Raw genomic sequence first — 23,132 nt, 5'->3', positions numbered from 1 at the left:
TGGGGAGGTGGAAGTTTCCCAAAGAAACCAATGACATTCCTCTTATCCTCAGTAGAATCGTGTCAGCAAGGGAGAGGAAGACAGGTTGGTGAACCATAGTTGGCAGCAGTTCGAGAAGGGGATTTCAGTTGACAGAAGTTCCCATGAAGGAGCAGGACCACATAGAACCAGAGAAGCCTGAAAAAATAGCTCCCATCAAGAACTGAATATCGGCTTACAAGGCCAACTTCTGACCACAGAACGCTTTTTAAAATTTTTTCTTTTTCTTTTAATACTTTTTATATTTAAATTTTAATTAAAAGTTTCTTAAAAATTTCTTTTTTTGGCCATGCCTCATGGCTTCTGGGAATGTCAGTTCCCTGACCAGGAATTGACCCCGGTCCACGGGAGTGAAAGTGCCGAATCCTAACCACTAGGCTGTCAGGGAACTCCTCTGCCCGCCCCTCCACCCCCTGAATTATTTCAAATATCTTACTATCAGCCCAGCTTAACAACAAATGTTCCTGGCAGTGTTGAATACCCTCCTCCTTTTCTTTTTTTAAAACCAAAGGCATGTGTATGCCCGCTGAAAGTGTAAGTTGCTCAGTCATGTCTGACTCTTTGCAACCCCATGTAGCCCACCAAATCCATGGAATTCTCCAGGAAAGAATACTGGAGTGGGTAGCCATCCCCTTCACCAGGGGGTCTTTCCAACTCATGGATCGAACCTGGGTCTCCCGCGCTATGGGCAGATTCTTTTACCATCTGAGCCACCAGGGAAGTCTTGACTCAAAACTAAAACCAGTAAGACTTATATGATTTAGCAGGGGTCTCCCCAAAGAGGGTGCCAAAGATACAGACCTCTACAGAACTGGAGCCACTCCCAAATAGAGCCCAGAGAAAGAGAGTTTCCCCCAGAGAGCTGGGAACAATTGGAAGGACATCAGCTGCAAATGGGGTGCAGCCCACATTTCTGTACAGCCATGTTCTTGGGAACCCCACCCAATAGTTGGCCTCCTGCACAGGAAAGAACTGACAGTTTTCACACTCTGGCAGGAGGAAAGCCAAGACAAGCTCCCAGGATACAAAATGAGACAAACAGGAAAGCAGGAACTGACCAACAGGAGAAAGTGAAAGTCGCTCAGTTGTGTCTGACTCTTCAGGACCCCATGGACTATACGGGATTATTCTCCAGGCCAGAATACTGGAGTGGGTAGCCATTCCCTTTTCCAGGGGATCTTCCTGACCCAGGGATCAAACCCGTATCTCTAATGTCTGCTGCTTTGGCAGGCAGGTTGTTTTCCACTAGCGCCACCTGGGAAGCCCAACCTAAATATATATCATCCATAAAAACTTAATGTTTTGAGTGTTTAGATAGCTCATATTTCCTTGCTGGTTTATAATGCCATCTGTTGAACACTACTGCGTGGAAATAGAAAACACATTGATGCTTGCCAGGGGCTAGGGAGAGGGGTGAATAGGGACTGACAGCTTAATGGGTACCATGCTTTATTTTGGGGTGATGACAATGTTTGGCAACTATTGATAGACTGAGGTGCTGTTTACATAAAATGTGAATGAAATAAATGTTCTAAAGAGTTAATTTTATGTTATGTGAATTTCACCTCAATTTTATGAAACTACAATGGGAGGCCATTGAAAGGTTTTAGAAAGCAGAGAGGGTAACCGGGGAGGGGCAGGCCAGAGGAGAAGCTGGCTAGTTAGTATCACCAACTCAATGAACTTGAGTTTGAGCAAGTTCTGGGTGACAGTGAAGGACAGAGGAGCCTGGCATGCTGCAGTCCACGGGGTTGCAAAGAGTCGGACACAACTGAGTGACTGAACAACAGAGGCTGACAAGATCAGATGTAACTTGGAGGGAGGCTGACAAGATCAGATGTAACTTGGAGGGCGGATGATTACTTCAGCTACAGAATGAGGATGGCGTGAGAGGGGCAGAATTCAGGCAGGTGGAAGATTTAGGAGATTACTGAGGTTATGAAGCTATGAGGACGATGAAGTGTCATATTACACTGTGCTTAAGATCCCCAGCGTAACGTCCCACATACTTCAAATGGCATTCAAGGACTTCTATAATTGGGCTCTAACTTGGTCACTCTCGACTGGTAAGGGCTTCTGTTATTCCTCAAACTCTCATTCACTGCTGTTAGCTTTGCCTGGTGTATCCTTCCCCTGCCAACTTTTTCTCATCTTTAGGTTTTAGCCTAAAAGTCATTTCTACATGGAAGCTTCCTCTGACCTCCTTGAATGTATTAGCTCCCTTTCAATGTCCTTCACACGCACCCTTTGGTCATGCATCACATTTGTTCAGTGTCAGGAGGATGGCTTGTCCCTGGCACTGTATCCTTTGTGCCTTAAATGCAATAGACATGGAGTCAGAATTTGTGGGAAGAATAAGTGAATCTGCACCTCAAGGAAGTTGCTTCTCAGTTCAGTTCAGTCACTCAGTTGTGTTTGACCCTTTTAGACCCCATGGATTGCAGCACGCCAGGCTTCCCTGTCCATCACCAGCTCCTGGAGCTGCTCAAACTCATGTCCATCGAGTTGGTGATGCCATCCAATCGTCTCACCCTCTGTCGTCCCCTTCTCCTCCTGCCTTCAATCTTTGCCAGCATCAGGGTCTCTGATTTCTGCCGTATTTCAGTCTCTACCTGCTCTGACTTCTTTTGAGCCTTGAAACATGCTTACATCTTATTTCTTAAAAGCTTTCTCTTGATGCCATTATTTCCTAAAGTTATTGCCTATTTTTCTCTTTGGAGACTGCTAGGTTTCTTGCAATAATGTTTCAGCCCTCCCACACTTCAGTTTCTAATGTATGTGTCTGTCTTCTTCCCATGTTTGGAAGATTCTTGAAGAAGGAACCATCTCTTATTTTTCCCTCTCCTGTAGTCTCTTGTGTACAATAACAACACAGCAATGTTTGCTGATTCTAGAGGATGTACCTGTTGTAATAATTTTCATTTTAAACAATGTAGGAGGGATCTCCCTGGTGGTCCAATGGTTAAGACTCCACGCTTTCACTGAAGAGCACCCAGGTTCACTCTCTGGTCAGGAAACTAAATCCTGCAAGATGCCTGGCATGGCTAATATATATATATTATATATATATATATATATATATATAATATGTATCCTGCATGGCTAACATATATATATATATATATATATATCTCCTGCAAGATGCCTGGCATGGCTAATATATATTATATATATAATATACAAAATACATATTATATAATATATAATATATTATAAATATATATACTATCTATATATTATATAATTGCCAGGAGCCGGCGTGAGGAGCTCTGCCTGTGGCAAAGGTCATGAGAAAGGAGGCTCGGCATACGCAACGGCGGGATCAAGCCTCAGGAGTCCCCCTGGATATTCTCGAGCATCTACTCCCAAAAACCAGAGTCTGCCTACTTTACTGCTTTGTGTTCTCACCTCTGACTTTATGGGGGCTGTCTCCCACCACCATCTCACTCTCTCTGATAAAGAGTTAACTTACAGCTCCAGTCAATAAAGTTCCTGGGCATTAGGAGTGTTTAAATCCAAACCCCTCAGATAGCTCTCTAACTTGCCTGACAAGTTTACCCGGACTCCTACAGCTATGCATACGATTGTTTACAGTCTCCCAGCCTCGAGAGGCACGGGAAGCTTAAGATATTCAAATAGCTTAGAGCCTCTCAGAGTTAGAAACTGTCAGAATAAAACTAATAAAAGATTTCATTGATGAGCCAATGCTTGCTGCCCTGTTTCCACATCCCCTGTATTGTATCCTTGAATGTGTAGTAATTAATATAGTTGGTATGTAGAAAAAATAAGTAGTGGCCTTGGTGTTAGCAACTTTAGACCCTTAAGGTAATAAATTCTTTCCTTTGTTGTAAACCCACTGCACCTCTGCCCTATAGGAATGCAACTTTATCTAACACCTTCGGAGGATGGCGCCAAACCTTAAAATAATTACTCTTAGAGACAGTAAGTCTTACGGTTGACAAACCTTTGTCAAGAGTCATAAAATGTTAATAGGCCTTCTGGCCAGAAGATGATGTAAATCACTTAAACCATTTGTATACGATAAATTTGCAGGAAAGAAACCCTGGTTTTAATAAGGATCAAAGACTGCTGACTTTGCATGATTTCACATCCCCTAATATCCTCTATGTGCAACTTAGGGTATAAAAGCCCTTGTTGAAAATAAAGCTACGGGCCTTGCTCACCAAAGCTTGGTCTCCCCATGTCATTCTTCTTCTCGATTTCTGGCTGAGTCTCCATCTGGAGCGCGGAGGTCCTCTGCGACCATTTATTTGCCTGGGCTTCTAAGACCCATTCGAGAAGGTGCCTAAGGTGGGGCACCTTCCGCTACTTGAGACGGCGCCTGCAGCCTCCATGGTCAGAGCTAACCTGATGTCACAGGTTATATTGACTTTCCACGTAAACCAAGCTACTCAGCCTCTTTTCTCCGCTGAATTTTCCTACTGAGCTATCCTCATTCTATTACTCTTTATATCTCTAATTAATATTTAAATAAAGCTATTGTATCCAGTGAACTCGCCGAAGCCATCTCCCCTTTGAATTCCCTGGATCAGCCAGGGCTGGACCTCGGCATATAATATGTATATTATATATTAATATATAGGCAAAGCTATGGTTTTCCATATTATATATATCATTTATATATTATGTCATAATCATACATAATATATATTATAGATTATATTTATATATTATATAATCACATTATATAATTATATATTATATAAATTATATAAAATATAAAAATATATAGTCAAAGCTATGGTTTTTTCCAGTAGTCATGTATGAGATGTGAGTAAAAGTCGCTCAGTTGTGTCCAACTCTTTGCAACCCCATACACTATATAGTCCATGGAATTCTCCAGGCCAGAATAGTGGACTGGGTATCTTTTCCTTCTCCAGGAGATCTTCCCAACCCAGGGATTGACCACAGGTCTCCCATATTGCAGGCAGATTCTTTACCAGCTGAGCCACAAGGGAAGCCCAAGAATAGGCTTGGGCTACCTTGAGTGGATAGGCTATCCCTTCTCCAGCGGATCTTCCTGACCCAGGAATCAAACCAGGGGCTCCTGCATTGCAGGCCGATTCTTTATCAACTGAGCTATCAGAGTTGGACCATAAAGGAGGCTGAGTGCGGAAGAATTGATGCTTTTGAACTGTGGTGTTGGAGAAGACTCTTGAGAGTTCCTTGGACTGCAAGGAGATCAAACCAGTTAATCCTAAAGGAAATCAACCCTGAATAGTCATTGGAAGGACTGATGCTGAAGCTAAAGCGCCAATACTTTCTCCACCTGATGCAAAGAGCTGACTCATTAGAAAAGACCCTGATGCTGGGAAAGATGGAAGGCAGGAGGAGAAGGGAACGACAGAGGACAAGATGGTTGGCTTGCATCACTGATTCAATGAAGATGAGTTTGAGCAAGCTCCAGGAGATGGTGAAGGACCGGGAAGCCTGGCATGCTGCAGTCCACGGGGCTGCAAAGAATCGGACATGACTGAGTGACTGAACAATAGCCTGTAAGCTCCAGTAGCGCAGGACCACATCTAGTTTTGCTTTCCATGGTGTTCCCAGCGCCTGGTAGAGTAGATCCTTGAAAAGGGAACAATGAACATGTGAAAGTAACTTTTGACGACAGGGAACATAAAGGCTTCATTAAGCATTTCATTAAGCATTTCAGAGCATGTGCAATGAATGGATACAGGAAATGTGTGCAAGAGAGTGGTATAAAAAGAGAGTTCATTCACTCCATAATGCTTAAACTTACATTGGGTAATGTATTAGAGGCTGATGACAACCATGGTGAGCAAGATTAAGCCTCACTGGCTTTGTATTAAAATTTTTGGCCACACTGTGTGGCCACCAGCATGCAAATGCTGCAAAAATGCAGCAAAAACCACAAAACATTCATAGGCAAGGGTCCCTCTGTATTTATCCAGATCATCTCCCACCCTGTGCACTTCCACCACTTTCCTCCTCTTATCCTGATTCTTTGCCCTCCTGTCCCATGGACAGAGGAGCCCGGCAGGCTACAGTCCATGGAGTCGCCAAGAGTTGGACAGATTGACTAAACACAAAAACTACTTGCTTCCTTCTCTCTGTTCTTGATGAATCATCTTGGGCAATTCTCCTCCTTACCGACCCCAGGTCTTCCCCATCTTCCTCCCTCCCTGATAGGTCCCCTTGGCTTAATACACTGGCAGCATTAAGTTACAGACAGGAAAGTCCTCATGCAGTCGGTCCCATTCTGTCAGCTCCCTCTGTAAATCCTCTGGTAGCTGTGACTGGCTTGCTCTCAATCCCCTTATGACTGGCAGCTCTGGCCCTGAGCAGAATTCATCCCATGCAATTTTAAGATGGCAGATGATTTTCACAGGTTTAGGATGGACAGGGGTTTCCCAGGTGGCGCTAATGGTAAAGAATCTGCCTGCTGCTACAGGAGATGAGAATCGAGTTTGATCCCTGGGTTGGGAAGATGCCCTGGAGTAGGAAGTGGTACTCCACTCCAGTATTCTTACCTGGGAAATTCCATGGGCAGAAGAGCCTGAACATAACCTATCCTAGGATGAAGAAGAAAAATATCCATAGCTTGAGACCCGAGATTTCAGGCAGAGACCTGGTCTTCCAAATAAATTCCAGTACTATATTGCACACTTGACGCTCTCTGACCATTCCCAAGGTCAAGAGAGCAGAGAGAGGATGGAAAAGTCCTAAGGGGTGCGAATTAATGTTTCTTTTCTCTAAAGTAGCAAAGGAAGACTTCCCTGGTGGTCCAATGGTTAAGAATCTGCCTGTCAATGCAGGGGGCACAGGTTTGATTTCTGGTCTGGGAAGATTCCACATACTGTGGGGCAACTAAGCCAGTGTGCCCTAACTACTAAAGCCCATATACTCTAGAGCCTGTGCTCTGCAACCAGAAGCCGCTGCATTGAGAAGCCTGCACACTGCAATTAGAGAATAGCCCCTGCTCGCTGTAACTGGAGAAAGCCCGCGGGCAGCAATAAAGACCCAGCACAGCCAATAAATAAATAAAGGAGAAAAGGAAATGTGATCGTTGTATGCTTCAGTGAACCTTGGGATGTGAATGGCGGCTTTTCATTGGAATTCCAGATCTCAAAACCAGTTTGGTTGGTCAGTTATCAATACTCTCCATTGCCAGGTTGAAGTATTTATTGAAAAATTGAAAACACAGATGCAATGTATTATACAAAGAAAAGTCTTAATACCCATAATAAAAGTACTGCTGGAAGGAAACAAAGCCAGTGGCTACCTGCCCTGGGAAGGTAGGCACTCAGTGAGAAATGAAATTCATTTGTAGGAACTATTCTAATGGAAAATTGGGGGGAAAGGTTAAAAACAGAAGAAAAACAAACCCAACCCCACCCCTGCAAACCGAAACGTGAGAGTTTGTTGTAAGTTTGAGACAAGTGCGTTATCACCAAGATTTCTCCGAACCCTCCTCGGTCTGTCCCCATGAGTAGTATCAGCTTAATTTAGGGCCTTCAAACCTGAGGTAGTTGAGGGTCACCTGAAAGACATGTCTAGAAATCACCTACTCTCAGAATCGGACCCAACGATGTTTGACCAATTGTTTTGTGTTGCTTTGGCTCCTGGGGTAAGAGACTGAGTCACCACTGTGGGTTGTTGATCCCGTTTGGTCTGGACCTGGGAGACGTGAGCAGCAGACAGCTGGCCCGATTTTCCAAGTTGATGGCTGGCAGGCCCGAGGTGGTGGTTTTCTTTGTGACAGGCAGTGTGGTCTCTGGAGGACCGAGGATGGCAGAGAGAGGGCAAAGCCGGTCTAGGTGGAAGGCCAATGCCAGGACCGAAGGCTTTCATTGGTGGGAAGGATTTCCAGAGACATGGAACGGTGGCAGAAGGTAGCAAGAACTTCACCACTCATTAAAGACCAAGGTAAGTGGAGCCAGGAGACCCCTCTAGACTAAGGAGCTGGCCAAGAAGCAGGCACCAGCCAGGTGCGAGCTCAGAACCAGCTCCTTAGCAGGAGGCAGAAGCAAACCAACCGGACTGACACGTGCTTGTGACCCCCATGGTACCCAGTGTAAAGCCTGTTGTCTGCCTTGGCAGCTCAGACACTTCCAAGAAAGGATGCTCTGGGCAGTGGTTCTTCCAGCCACTGGGCTAGGGACTCAAAATCAGGTGGGATCCCAGGGATCCTCCCGTGTGCAGCAGAATTAGCAAACAATCTAAATTCGAGTCTCCCTTACACTCCGCGCTCAGATACAGATTTAACCCCACAAAATCAGGTCTTTTGATTTTTTTTTCCCTTATCAGGTGCACTCATATCCTAATTCTAGAGATGAGAGACACTGTGTCACAGAATTAAGATGATGGATACAGCTCTATTTCGACCTCTCGTCAGCCCTAAGCCATCTCTGTTGTTGTCCTGCCTTGCTGTGACCCACTTACACTGACCCATGAGACTCCAGTCACGAATGATATTACTCAGTGACTAAAAGACTGTGAGGTTCATCTTTAGCCCTAGGATGTGATTAATGGTTTAATCAAGGTGTTTCACACCCAGAATAACACGCTCATTTTTAGAACAGCCAAGGTACGACATTTTGATTTCAGCTGGAGAACGGGCTAGCTTCTAAGTCAAGTGATTATGAAAGTAATTATACCAATTCCGACATATATTTCTTCATGGGAGACTGAACTAGCCTGTGTTCCTGTGTAAGTAATTTCATAATTGTTTTATTACTCTGGAAAAGCTCGTCTAAGTTTTAAAAATTACTGTGGCTTCTTTTTAGAGGGAGGGTCATTTAGAGAAGCCTAATGTGGCTCAATACACTAGATTTTCTGCCCCTTGGTAATCTGGAGCACAATCATCTGAATGGCTGGGATGCTGGAAGCAAGGACCAGCTACCTTTGGATGCTGACCCACGCTGAGAACACACCAATCGGCTTAACTGGTACAGCAGGGCTAAGGAAGCTACATACACATCATTCCATCTGAGCCTTGGATGGAAAAATATCCATAGCTGAGCACAAAGAAGCAGTCAACGTAAGACCGGGTCAGTTTCTATGGCTGCCGCCTCTTTAGCCCAGTTTGGAGAGCACACATTTGAGTCTGATAATCTGAGTTAATGGGAGGCAGCTCTTCAAGTGCCTGAGAAAACGGAGAGAGAGGGAGTTGGTGGTGGGTGGGTAGGAAGGAGAGTGGATTCACAGTGATCAAACAGGGGTCTCACAACCTGTCACGTAGCCGCACTCAGCTATGGTCCTTGGGGACAGGTCCTGGGACGTGCTTGTTGGCTACAATCTATGAGCTGCTACAGATAAAGGAAGGAAGACATCGTCTGTCCAAGATGGGAAGGTCACTTAAACTCCGGAGTCCATCTGGAGGTGAAGTGCTGGCGAGCTGCCCATCTCCAGGACACTGTTCACGCTCCTCCTTCTCATTCATCTTCCTCCTTCATTCTGTTCGCAAGGCAGCAAGGGCCCGGGACGTGTGGTTGGAAGGGGTCGGAGCCAGGGGTCCCCTCCCCCCTCTGGTTTTCCCTGACCCAGATTCTCTGAGAACTTTCTTGCTTCGAGATCCAAACTGGTAACAGACCAGATCTTGACCTTGTTTCTGCCTCTTAAAGACAGATGTCCCAGGGCAGCGATGCATGCCTTGCCATAGTCACACCTGAAATCTCAGTTGCTGCCAGCATTTTTTTTTGTAGGTTGCGATTGCTGCTGCTGCTAACGGAGGTTAGTCATAAATATTCAAGGTACCAAACCAAGCCCAGGGTTCTTTCCTGTTGGAAGCAAGATGGCCTGATCTTCTGGGTCTATTGATTAGGTAGAACATGGAACTATCTCCTTGAGATTCAAGAGGATGCCAAGGCAGAAAGGGATTGGAAACCCCTCACATGTTCCCCCTTAGGGCCCTGGCTATGTCTGAAGGGAGGTGCCAACTTGAGGGACCATGGAACATTCCTTTGGGGGTGGGGGGGGCAGGAAGTGTGGCAACTCTCACCGGCTGGGTTCAAGCATGGGGTAAAGGTTTTTTAGCCCAGTCATAGGGAGTTTCTAAGATGGGCGGGACTCCTGAAGACCTGGGCTGTATGCATCCTTCCTCTCCCTCTCTCTGTCATCCCCTTCCCTTGTGAAGGTGGGCAGAGGCTTTCGGCTGGGCTCCAGCTTTAGAAGGCAAGGCACTCGCTCTCCTTCCGCTCAACCCCGGGGAGTGGCCTCGGTGGACCCACACTCGCTCAGCAGGACACTCGGCTCGGGGGCTGGCGGGGAGCACCACGGCGAAGCCTGGTCAGCACCGTCGCTGTGAGCTGCTGTGGTTAGGGGGCCCGCAATAGCCCAGGGCTTCAGGGGTATCCCCTGGGAGAGTTGGCTATGTGAGTAGAACTTGGGGGAAAAAAAAGAAAAAAACAACCCAGCCAACCACCATAAGAAGCAGTGGGAATCCATGGAACTGCCAAAAGAGGGGACACAGCCTTGGCATTCTCTGCCAGGACGCTTCTGCTCCACTTCCGACTCTGCGCAGACTCAGGGTCGGGTCCCGGTTTGGAATCCATCAGCCCTCTGGTGCTCACAAGTTTGTGCAAATGATGAAACGGAAAAGACTGAAAGGAAGACAGAAAAGCCGTAAGATCTTTCCTCTCCAGCTCAGCAGCAGCAGCGCCCCCACCCCCCGCCAAAAAGGACATCAGATGTTTGGGGGTAAAGCAGGACTTTCCAGGAAGAAGGTCCCCTCTGTTGGGGTGGCCCTAGTCCCCCCTCCTCTGGGGGAGGGGCTGTGACAGAACCCAGATCATGGGCTGGAACACAGAGGGTGTCCCTGCGGAAGGAATCTTTGGAAGGCCTGGGTAGGCCTGGGGTAGACCCCCACGGTCTGGCCCGTGACTGGGGGCAGAGCGCACGCACACACACACACACACACACACACGCGCACGCGCGTGCATTTATGGGCAGCAAGGATTTACACTCTGACATGTGGGGCATCGGTGTGACTCTATTCCTTTTCGGTTTTCGCTTCTTGCAGTGTAGATGGTGGTGCTTCGGTTCCTAAAAGATAAGTTACTTCTGTTTCACAGTGTTTCGTACACGCATGCATTCATCTAACCAACAACCACGGCTGCCAGGTTGGGCTCTAAAATGCATGTGATCGTAAGTGAATCTCCCGGGTCAAGTGTCCAAGGAGGCATCTGTGGTGGGTTCCCAGAGCTGGCGAGCCCAACAAGAATCACGATCTTGGTTGATCAAGTTGGCCTCTTTGGACGTGTAGAAAAGCAGTCTGCTCAGATTCTGGGAGACCGGGAGTTCCTGGGCTGGTGGGCCAAACCTTCCTCCACTCCACCCTGTTTCTAGCTCTTGACTCCTTTCAGTTTCTGGCCATGGCTACCCATCACTGGTTCTAGGCAGCTGGAAGCTTGGAACTCACTAACCCTGTCTGCTGGGGTCTTCACCATTCACTGTTCATCCATTCACCACTCAACTGAATGCTGACCTAAAACAAAACTCCTGGGGGAGAAAACCAGGTTAACTGAGCCCGAAAGGCTATAGTGGTGAGTGGCCAACCACTGGTCAACATTTAGGTCTTGAAATGAAGTGAAGTCGCTCAGTCGTGCCCGACTCTTTGCGACCCCATGGATAGTAGCCTGCACCAAGCTCCTCCGTCCATGGGATTTTCAAGGCAAGAAGTACTGGAGTGGGTTGCCATTTCCTTCTCCAGGGAATCTTTCCAACCCAGGGATTGAACCCAGGTCTCTCACATTGTAGACAGACGCTTTACCGTCTGAGCCACCAGGAAGTCTTGAAAGGTGACTACAAAAGCTTTCTGTTCACCACGGTCTACCCCAGTTTGGGGCTCTCAGGCTGTTCAACACTAGAGAGAAGGGAGGCTCTGAGTACAGGGAGGAGGGAGAAGTTCCTGGTTCAGCTTTCCTGGAGGGGGAAGGCCCTCATCACATCCTCCCCGACCCCCACGGGCTGCGCAGTCCTCGGCCAGGCTCACCTTCCTCCCAGCCCTCGGCAACCCCAGCCAGCTCGTAGTGCTTTTTCCGAAGCTCTCCCAGTTTCTGACGCTCCTTCTGCAGTTCATTTTCCAGCTCTAGCACCCTAACCTGTGGGGAAAATTGGCCTTTTCTTTGAGCAGGGACCTGAGAACGGTCTCACGTCGACTAATCCCTTTCCTCTGTGGTCTGGGACTTCTTCTCTGTTATGCATGCTGTTTCCATAGCTCAACCAGCCCTCAATTTCACCCTTGTCTCTGCTCTGATTTCTCCACCCTCTGGTTCATCCATCTATCCCAGGGTCTTTCTCACTGGGATCCTCTGTTGAAAATGAATGCTGCTTTACAACCAATGCTTAAACGAGAGAAGAGCTTATCTCATATTGCTCTGATAAATCACTAACTAAAAACCTACTGAATGTTTGTGAAAGTTGCTCAGTCGTGTCCGACTCTTTGTGACCCCATGAACTGTAGCCTGCCACACTCTGTCTGTGGAATTTTCCGGGCAAGATTACTGGAGTGGGTTGCCATTTCCTCCTCCAGGGGATCTTCCCGGCCAAGGGATCGAACCTACGACTCCAGGTCTCCTGCACTGCAGGTGGATTCTTTACTGCTGAGCCACCCTCAGCTATTAAATAAAAAATCCTGCCATTTTCAACAAATGGATGGATCTAGAAGGTCTTATAAGTGATATAAGTCAGCTAGAGAAAGAAAAACACTGTATAATCTCTCTTATATGAGGTATCTAAAAAACAAGACAACACGAAAAGAGACTCACAGATACAGAGAACAGAAGTTGCAAGAATGAAGGGGGGCGGAAGTAAGTGAAGGTATTAAGAGGTACAAACCTCCAGTTATAAAATAAATAAGTCATAGGGATGTAATATAAAGCTTAAGGAACATGGTCAATATTATTGTAATAACTTGTATGGAGATAAATGGTTACTAGACTGAAGTTGATCATTTCATGGTATATGTAAACATCAAATCACTGAAACTGACATAACATTGTTCAATAAATAAAAACAGAAAGAAATGGGGGGGAAACATGGCGTGGGGGAAGGACAACTCTAATGTTAAGTCTATCTGTATGATATATTCTAATCTAGTTACAACCCATCTTTCAATCCCAGTTCTCTGTAAGTCCAGGAAGAAACCAAATACAATGGTTCTGGTCTTTTTGAGGTGTTGGGATAACTTAGGGTTACTACTGTGGAGGAAAAGGTACAATCTCACTAAAGGAAGGGTTGGTTCTTGGTTATTCCTTCTCGTTAACTTTAGGAATTTTTTTTATTGGAGTATAATTGTTTTATAATGTTTATTGGTTTCTGCTGTACAATGAAGTGAATCACCCGTATGTGTGTGTGTATATATATGTGTGTGTGTGTATCTCCCCCTGCTGCTTGGACCTCCTTCCTACCCCCAATCCTACTCCACTAGGTCATCACAGAGCCCTGAGCGGAGCTCCCTGTGTTATACAGCAGCTTCCCGGGCTATTAAATTTACACATGGCTATGTACATATATGGGCTTCCCTGGAGGCTCAGCAGGAAGGAATTCTCCTGCCAATGCTGGAGATAAGGGTTTGATCCCTGGGTCGGGAAGATCCCCTGGAGAAGGAAATGGCAACCCACTCCAGTATTCCTGCTTGGAGAAACCCATGGACAGAGGGGCCTGGTGGGCTACAGTCCATGGAGTTGCAAAGAGCCAGGCACGACTTAGCAACTAAACAATAAGTGTATATATGTCAATGCTACCTGCCCAAGATTCTGATCTTTCCTAATCAACTATCTCCACCTCCACTGTTTTCTTCCAGCATCATTTATGTTCATTCTTGGGGTGATATGTATATCTGTATTCATTTCTCCAAGTCTCTGACTTCTCCCCATGGAAATAATATTTGGGGTCAGTGTCATAGGCAATAGTCTGATTAAACTTACTGATGGAGTTCCTACCTGGGAATCCATCTCCTGCCGTTTGATCTGGGTCAGCGTAATGCTTGAGAAGTCCATGCTGTCTGTAAGAATGGGAAAACGAGGGTCTTGTTGAATGATACTCCAGCTGACATTTACTTGAGAAGTGGCCGATGCCAATGTTCTGCTGAAATGCCTGGTTTGTCATTTACCAACAAATGCGTGGATGTAAGTAAGGGGCAGAGTAGAAGGAAGACAGGGTAACCAGGATCGGAACTGCTCCGTGCTCCCTTAATGGACAATTAGGCCTGGGGGGTCATTTCTGTGAATTCAGAGGAATGACTCAATGGAAAATCTAGCTAAGGCCTGTCCATATAGTGCTATCAATAGCATGCCCATGGGGTGTCTCAACTTACAAGAAAATAAGTTGGAATGTACAAAGACAAAAAACGAGACAGAATTTGGAAGCCAGCCTGTGGGAAATTGGGATGGTGGAGAAGAAGGTACCCACCCACACACGATGGAGAAGAAAAGCTTGGCTTCTGAAAGCCTACCTGTGTCCTCGATCTGTGATTTGCCAGAAATAGTTGAGGCCACAACCTCGGCAGTGGCCTGGTTTACGGCCCGAGAGGCCTGCAGCAGCTGAGCCAGGTTTGGGCTGTTCTTATCAGCTTTCACCTGCCAGGACCAAGCAGATTTAGGGTCACGCAACAGTCAACTGACGGCTCTTGACAAATGTATGGGCTCTGCCGTGGCCACCCACGAACTTCTCGAAAATCACTCCCTATGGGGGTCAACCGCTGCCATCACCCTCTAGTATCAAAAATCATTTCTGGCTTATTTGCCTGGTGGCCTTGAACTCTAACTGTATCAGTTTTTGAAAAATTTACATTTAATCAGAGGATAATTACTCTACAATATGGTGATGCTTTCTGCCATACATCAACATGAATCAGCCATACGCATACACATGGCTGTAGACCTTAAGACCTCTCTAGATCTTAAAACGCCCTCCCACCTCTCTCCCCATCCCACCTCTCTAGGTTGTCACAGAACACTGGCTTTGGGTCCCCTGTGTCATATAGCAGATTCACACTGGCTTTCTACTTTACACGTGGCAATGCATATGTTTCAGTGCTACTCTCTCAAATCATCCCATCTTCTCTCTCCCCTCTATTTTGATAAAGTGTTCCAGTTGTGAAACCCAATCTGGGACCATAAACAAGGACCGTAAAAGAACACTCCCCGGGGAACTATACACCCCGTGGAAAGATGTTGGTGATGAGCTTTGTGTTGGGATTAGTTGGAGCAATGGTTCGAATCTGGAGCCTTCTGAAGAGAGGCAGACATTGGTTGTGGAACCTGTTGTGCTTACTTGAGCACTCCTTGAACGTATGATTGCTCAGGGGTAGACATGGCTGGACCCTTAAAGGCCATTTGCAATAAAAGTGAGGAAACCAAGAGGAGTGCATGTGGAGAGCGGGGTAGAAGGGCGCCCTGCTGAACGAAGGCTTTTAGGAGACCCCTGGAGGCAGAATTTTAATTTGAGACTCCACCTACCTGGATGCTGGATAAACCGTCTGTTCTTGGGGCCAGCGCCAGGGTTCGGGTTTCTAACTTAGCCAGACCTTACAGTGCCCTGGGGCAGCTGTTTCCAACCTTTTGGCACCAGGGACCGGTTTCACGGTAGACAATTTTTCCCTGGATCAGGGTAGAGGCTGGGCGGGGGCGGGGTGGTGGCTTCAGGGATGTTTCAAGCACATTATGTTCATTGTGACTTTATTATTATTACATCAGCTCCACCTCAGATCATCAGGAATTCGATCTGGACACTGGGGACCCCTCTCCCTCGTGGGGAGCCCATCACAGATCCTACCTTGGAGGCGGCTACAAGCTGGGCGGTGCTCGCAGCGATCTCACGTGAACACACCATGAGCTCCTCAAACTTCCCTCGGCCTTGCACCACCATATCAGCTGCGTCTCTTGAGAGTCAGGAGACCAGACGGGTTATGAAACTGACAGCTGTAACCCCTCTGTTCTCACTGAGACGACTTCCATCACCTTGGCAGACCGGGAACCCAGCCTGCCTGCCCCACTCCTGTGATGCCCCAGGAGACCCAGATTCCTTTTTAAACTTTCAGTTCTATTAACGTCCTTATTAGCAATCCATTTCTAGGGGCCAGATTTTTCCCCTCAGTTGTTCCCTGGGGTGGATCACTGGAATGGGGGTGGAGGTGAGGAGCCCTGGATCGGACAGATACTTACACCAGGACAGTGGCTCCCCAGCCCACAGCTTTGGCGGCTGAGATAAGTCCTTCTGTCCATCGAGAATTCTTGGCATAAAACTCTTTAGGGGATGCTGTACCCTGGGGAAGAGAGAAGTAATAATAGCGACCTTTTATTGTGTACCCACTACCTGCCAAGTACTTTTTATATGTATTATCCCATGCAATCTTCACAGTAACTCTGAGGGGGGTGAACATTATTATTCCCATTTTACAGATGAGAAAGCTAAGATTCAGAGAGGCAAAAATACTTTCACTTAGGATACGCAGAAAATAAATAGAAACAAATCCTAGGCTTTTCTGACTCCAAAGCTGACAGCATTTCCATTACATCGCAATATCTCTATCTTGTACATATAAGAAAATATATAATGGGACTTCCCTCGTGGTCCAGTGGTTAAGACTTTGCCTTCCAATGCATGTCGTGCAGGTTCAAACCCTGCTCAGGGAGCTAAGACCCCACATGCCTTGTGGCCAAAAAATCAAAACGTAAAACGGAAGCAACGTTATAACAAATTCAATAAAGACTTCGTAAGTGGTCCACATCAAAAGAAAAGAAAATACACTATTCATGCTGCTGCTGCTAAGTCGCTTCAGTTGTGTCCGACTCTGTGTGACCCCATAGACGGCAGCCCACCAGGCTCCCCTGTCCCTGGGATTCTCCAGGCAAGAATGCTGGAGTGGGTTGCCATTTCCTTCTCCAATGCATGAAAGTGAAAAGTGAAAGTGAAGTAGCTCAGTTGTGTCTGACTCTTCTCGACCCCATGGACTGCAGCCTACCGGGCTCCTCCGTCCATGGGATTTTCCAGGCAAGAGTACTGGAGTATATGTATATACAAATAACTTATTTCAGGGAGTCTAGTTGCTCTCTGCAATTTGCCAGAAGAGGACAGTGAGTACACAGTCAGTGATTAAAAAAAAAATTTCTGGGATTTCCCTAGTGGCTAAGATTCCACGCTCCCAATGCAAGGGGCCCAGGTTCGATCCCCAGTTGGAGAACTAGATCCCACATTCTGCAACTAAGACCCAGTCCAGTCACATGAATAGATATTAAAAACAAAATTATTTCTGAGGGGTCGGAGGAGTGGGAATTCGAGGAAGGCAGTCAAAGGTACTAGGGATATAATGTACCACATGATAAATATGGTGAACATATACCTATGTGTTAGGTATGAAAGCTACTAAATCAAAGCTTCCCTGGTGGCTGAGATGGTAAGGATTCTGCCTGCAATACAGGAGACCTGCGTTTGATCCCTGGATTGGGACGATCCCCTGGAGAAGATCCCCTGAATACTGGCAACCCACTACTGTATTCATGCCTAGAAAATCCAATGGACAGAGGAGCATGGCAGGCTACAGTCCATAGGGTGGCAAAGAGTCGCACATGACTGAGCGACTAACACTTTCATTTTACTTTCAAGAATAGATCCTAACAGTTCTCATTACGAGGAAAAAAAAGTTTTTTTCAGTTTCTCTCATTTTGCATCTATAAGAGACGATGGCTGTTCACTAAACTTCCTGTGATAATCACTTCATATGTGTAAGTCAACCAATTACTCTGTACACCTTAAATTTACACAGCGTCATATATCAATCAGGGATATATGATTGATATGGAAGATCCCCTGGAGTAGGAAATGGCAACCCACTCCAGTGTTCTTGCCTGGAGAATCCCAGGGACGGGGGAGCCTGGCAGGCTACACAGTCCATGGGGCCGTAAAGAGTCCAACACAACTGAGCACACACAGAAAATCACCTCTCAGACTGATAAAAAGCACTACCAAAGCACATGTGCCTTCGTTCCTTACAGGACTGTTTTTAGGCTCATAACCCCCTCCCTGGACCACTGTCTCCTGAGCAGCAGCTGCACACAGGGATATGAGAAAGGAGAAGAGAGGGTGATGATGCCAGCAAAGGAACGAGAAACTTGAAGGGACGCTGTCAACAAGTGACGGAGGGAATCTGTCTGCATCACCCAGTAAACTGCTGCTAGAAGACGGGGGGGCCTCCCTGGTGGGGTCCAGTGATTAGGACTCCGAGCTTCCACTGCAGGGGGCTGTAGGTTCGATCTCTGGTCAGGAACTAAATCCACTTGCCATGCTGCACAGCCAAAAATAAGAGAGAGGGGCATGGCAGAGCCTACAGTGCAAAGTTGGCAACTAAGGTCCTCATTTCCTTCTCTGGGGGCTTGGACGTGCAACGCACACTGAGCTTCCCTGGGAGGTTCCAGTGACATCGGTTGGGGTGATGAGCCTGTCGCTGGAGGCTCTTGCTCACTGCCCTCAGGGGACCTGGCTGCGCCCCAGCTTATTTCCATGGCATTTGCTGATGTCCATGGGAGTGGCAGCTGGACCCTCGGGTGGACACGCATAGCTGGATGGCATACACCAAGACTTAGCTGAAGGCGTAGGGAGTAGACTCAGCCTCTCAGCGAGCTGGGATTCAGTACCCAGTGTAACCAACGCCCGCTCTGCCCAGGGCCCTCACCCACGCCTACCCGGCCACTCTCCACTATCTCTCTCTGCAGCTCCTTCGAAGCCAGGACCAGGATCTGAATGGCCTGCATTAGGCTGGTACAGGAACCAAGGATTCTGCAAAAGAGCAAGAACAACAAAATCGTCAAGGGTGCAAAACAGAGATCCACAACAATGCCAAAGACTGTTTTTGTTTTCTTGCCTAAAGTGAGGCAGACCTGGGATGGGAAAGGGAATATTCTGGAGGTGAAGCCCTGAAGGAAAGGTGTGTGAGAGAGGAGACTGGAATGGGGATCACCTCCATAAGGAACAGAACAGTGGTGACTCCTGGGGTTCCTTTCCCCTGTAATGCAATAGTGGTATCATGGTATTAATAATAACACTTCCCTCGTGGTCCAGGGGTTGAGACTCCACACTGTCAATCCAGGGGATGCGGGTTTGATCTCTGGTCCAGGAACTAGGATCCCACATGCCAAGGGGTGTGGTATGGCCAAAAAATAATAATCATACTGATACTGACAATTTCACAGACTCGGCTGTTCCCTGTGGCGGCTTAATGTTCTGCTCTAATTGGTATGAGCCAAGGCAGGACAAGATGGATCCTCATCACCCAGGTGCCACCACGCCGCTCAAACTGACCTTTCGTTCACCTCCAATTTGACTCCTGTGTCTCCAGCTCGGGATTTGCTGAGCATCTCCTATTCAAAAAGAAGCAGGGTTTCCAAATACATCACAGAGACTGAGAACCCACCGGTGGCCTGTTACATCTTGGGTCCGACATCCCGCAGATGCCGAGAGACCTAGCAGTGCCCACCCATGTTCTCGTGAGGGCAGGAAAACAACTCAGAGCTCCAAACTACTCAGTAGGAGGCAGCTGGTGTGACCTATGGCCTGTGAGTGTCTTAACATCCTGGTACTGGGCTGATGAGCCCAGAATTCTGAGAAGTATGGCACCATGCCAACAGGGGCAGCTGCACCAGGTCCTCCTACCAAGGCGGATGGCCTGAGTCTGCCACCAAAGGACCTGTCCAAGGTGCCCGCTCAGCTTTTCCCTGAGACAACAGCTACTGTCGATTTCCTGAGCACCTGGCCCCAAGACACCTGTATGTTATCACGCAGAACTGTTTACAATAGTGGTCCCCAACCTTTTTGGCACCAGGGACCGATTTCGTGGAAGATAATTTTTCCATCGACCAGCAGTGGGGGGTTGGGGGGGGTGGTTTCAGGATGATTCCAAGGCATTACATTTACTGTGCACTTTATTTCTAATCTAATGGTGCTGCTGATCTGATAGGAGGTACCTGACTATGGCCCGGAGGTTGGGAACCCCTGCTTCCTCCCTCTGAGGAAGGAACGAGTGTCATCACCATCATATAGAGACAGAATCTGAATCTCAGCGAGGTTAACGTAACTGACTGGAAATCACACAACTAGTGAGTGATCAGTCTGGAACTTGAGGTTGGATGGCCTGACACCAAAGTATGGGATCCTTACAGAAACTGCTCATCTTCCCTTGGCTAGAACTTTCTATTTTCTGTTTCTCAGAGACCCTAGGGGGTTTGGGTTTTGGTTTGTTTTGTAGGGGGCTTTGCAGAGAAGGGGGCTTTCCTGGTGGCTCAGATGGTAAAGAATCTGCTTGCAATGCAGGAGACCTGGGTTTGATCCCTAGCTCAGGAAAATCCCCTAGAGAAGGGAATAACTATCCACTCCAATATTCTTGCCTGGAGAATCCCATGGACAGAGGATGCTGGTGGGCTACAGTCCATGGGGTCGTAGAGAGTCAGACATGACAGAGGTGACTTAGTATGCACGCACGCACATGGGTTTCTGCAGAGAATGACTGAGATATACCCAACGGACAAAGCTGCAGACGGGTAGCAGTTGCAAACCACCACTTTAGGTGATCTCGCAGACACTCCCATACCTCTATTCTGGCCGTAGCGGCTTCAATGGCAGCCGAAGTGGCAGCCATCTCCTTGTCCACGAGGTCCCCCAGTTCCTCCTGTTTGATGTCCAGGCCTCTGGGCAGGAGATCCTGTGAACAGCATCACGAACGCTGAGACCACCCTCAGACTTCCTCTTTATCCTCCCGCGGCAGACCAGTAAACCTCACATGACAGAAGGTATGAGGACCCCGCCATGGAACACTTCTGCAAGCCAGGGAGGGGCTTGTCCGGAATTCTCTCTACCGCGTGAGCTCTGCAACCCCACACTCCTCCCAACTCTATGCTCACTCAGAGCCTACCTCCTTCCAAAAGGTCATCTCCATTGACCCCCACAAAGCCACTCAATTGCAGCTGCTCAGACCCTGACCCCACCCAAAGTAGCATTGATTGAATTTGCTCCTTGGGAGGTACTTCAAAAACATCTTCAAATGGGGATGATGTCTTCCAACCAGACAGTCTGTCCCTTATTTAACTTTGCTTCCAGGGGAATCGTACGAGGCAGTTACTATTTCTGTCCTACAGATGGGAAGCCAAGGCTCAGAAAGGTCAAACATCTTGACCACAGTAACTGCTAACAGATGAAGAAGCAGGGATCTAAACTCTGGTCTGATGGCAAAGCCTGTGATCTTTAGAAACAGTAAGTGTTATACACACAAGAGTATAAAATAGATATGAGTGGGTCAAGAATATGATGACCCATATTATCCACCACCCAAACTTAAGGACGAGCTTAAGAAACATCCTCAATACTTTGAAATCTCCTGTATATCCTGCCCTGATTCCATCTGCCTTCCTTCCTACTTTCCATTTAAAGACAAACAATTCAGTAGAATACTTACCATGTCTTTTTTTGGTTTGTTTTTAAAATCCCTATGAATGTATCTTTAAACAATATAATATTGAGTCTGAATGTTTTGGAGAAGGAGATGGCAATCCACTCCAGTATTCCTGCCTGGAGAATCCCACGGACAGAATAGCCTGGTGGGCTGTAGTCCATGGGGTTGCAAAGAGTTGGATATGGCTGCAAAACTAATGATTGCATGTTTTGGTCTTTATTTAAAAGGAACCATATTGCAAGTGAAAGAGGAGAGTGAAAAAGTTGGCTTAAAGCTCAACATTCAGAAAACGAAGATCATGGCATCCAGTCCCATCACTTCATGGCAAATAGATAGGGAAACAGTGGCTGACTATTTTCTTGGGCTCCAAAATCACTGCAGATGGTGACTGCAGCCATGAAATTAAAAGACACTTACTCCTTGGAAGGAAAGTTATGACCAACATAGATAGCATATTAAAAAGCAGAGACGTTACGTTGTCCACAAAGGTCCATCTAGTCAAGGCTACGGTTTTTCCAGTGGTCATGTATGGATGTGAGAGTTGGACTATAAAGAAAGCTGAGCACCGAAGAATTGATGCTTTTGAACTGTGGTGTTGGAGAAGACTCTTAAGAGTCCCTTGGACTGCAAGGAGATCCAACCAGTCCATCCTAAAGGAGATCAGTCCTGGGTGTTCATTGGAAGGACTGATATTGAAGCTGAAACTCCAATACTTTGGCCACCTGATGCGAAGAGTTGACTCATTGGAAAAGACCCTGATGCTGGGAAAGATTTAGGGCAGGAGGAGAAGGGGACAACAGAGGATGAGATGGTTGGATGGCATCACCGACTCAATGGACATGGGTTTGGGTAGACTCTGGGAGTTGGTGATGGACAGGGAGGCCTGGTGTGCTGCGGTTCGTGGGGTCGCAAAGAGTTGGACACGACTGAGCGACTGAACTGATACTGCAAGTATTTTTCTATGATTTGCTCTTGCACTTACCATTCTGTGTGGGAGATTCATTTTATGACCTAGTAATTCTATTCCTGGGTTTATACAGAAACTCTTATGTGTGTGCATGAGGAGGTATATACAGGAATGATCATAGTGTGGGACATCTCTGGTGGGCCAGTGGTTCAGAATCTGCCCACCAAGGCAGGGGACACCGGCTGGATCCCTAGTCTGGGAAAAGCCCACATGCTGTGGGGCAACGAAGCCCGCACACCACAACTACTGAGCCCGTGAGCTCCAACTACTGAAGCCCACGTGCCCTAGACCCCGTGTTCCAGAACACGAGATACCACTGCAATGAGAAGCCCACGTACTGCAACTACAGAGTAGCCCCTGCTCGCCAACCAACCCAGTGCAGTCACAAATAAATAATACATTTTTTAAAAACTTAAAAAAAAAAATCCTATGACTATGTCATTGTCTAGAAGGAAAGGTTGGCAGCTTCTCGTTCACCATAGTCATCCTTCATCCACACATTTCAGGTTCTCCATCTCAAGGCCCACTTCTCCCCCATGGGAACCTGCCTTCCCCATGTGATCGCTCTCTTCTTAGCCGTTTTGCTCTCTCTCGTATATATATTCAATGAATTCAACTATTTGCTGGGTGTTAACCACTCACTGAGTGAATAAATATATTGTCTTCATTTCAGATGTTACCTGACCAACCAGATAAAAA

At 47.0% G+C, this 23,132-nt stretch overlaps 1 protein-coding gene across 21 annotated transcripts in view; it reads right to left on the bottom strand.

Moving 5' to 3' along the window:
* Positions 1 to 7,188: 7,188 nt before the first annotated feature.
* HIP1 (huntingtin interacting protein 1) overlaps positions 7,189 to 23,132 on the bottom strand; it is a 136,417-nt gene continuing 120,473 nt past the window's right edge. For 9 of the 21 annotated variants that reach the window (XM_086374499.1, XM_086374492.1, XM_086374493.1 and 6 more), the window contains 9 exons: positions 20,609 to 20,719; positions 19,324 to 19,382; positions 18,708 to 18,801; positions 16,191 to 16,291; positions 15,802 to 15,907; positions 14,480 to 14,603; positions 13,968 to 14,029; positions 12,017 to 12,125; positions 7,189 to 10,625 (listed from right to left, as the gene is read on the bottom strand). In XM_086374499.1, coding sequence (XP_086230625.1) covers positions 10,549 to 10,625; positions 12,017 to 12,125; positions 13,968 to 14,029; positions 14,480 to 14,603; positions 15,802 to 15,907; positions 16,191 to 16,291; positions 18,708 to 18,801; positions 19,324 to 19,382; positions 20,609 to 20,719 — 843 coding nt within the window. In that variant the 3' untranslated portion in view covers positions 7,189 to 10,548. Of the gene's footprint in view, positions 10,626 to 10,985; positions 11,068 to 12,016; positions 12,126 to 13,967; positions 14,030 to 14,479; positions 14,604 to 15,801; positions 15,908 to 16,190; positions 16,292 to 18,707; positions 18,802 to 19,323; positions 19,383 to 20,608; positions 20,720 to 23,132 lie in introns of all 21 variants that reach the window. The other 12 variants (XM_086374494.1, XM_086374495.1, XM_086374488.1 and 9 more) reach the window with 2 other exon arrangements.

This window comes from Bos grunniens, chromosome 25 (genome assembly GCF_055505025.1).
Source record: "Bos grunniens cultivar Pamir isolate PY7600 chromosome 25, Bosgru_T2T1.0, whole genome shotgun sequence".
NCBI lineage: Eukaryota > Metazoa > Chordata > Mammalia > Artiodactyla > Bovidae > Bos > Bos grunniens.
The sequence above is the reverse complement of the archived record's forward strand: the minus strand, read 5'-3'. Positions and strand labels throughout refer to the sequence as shown.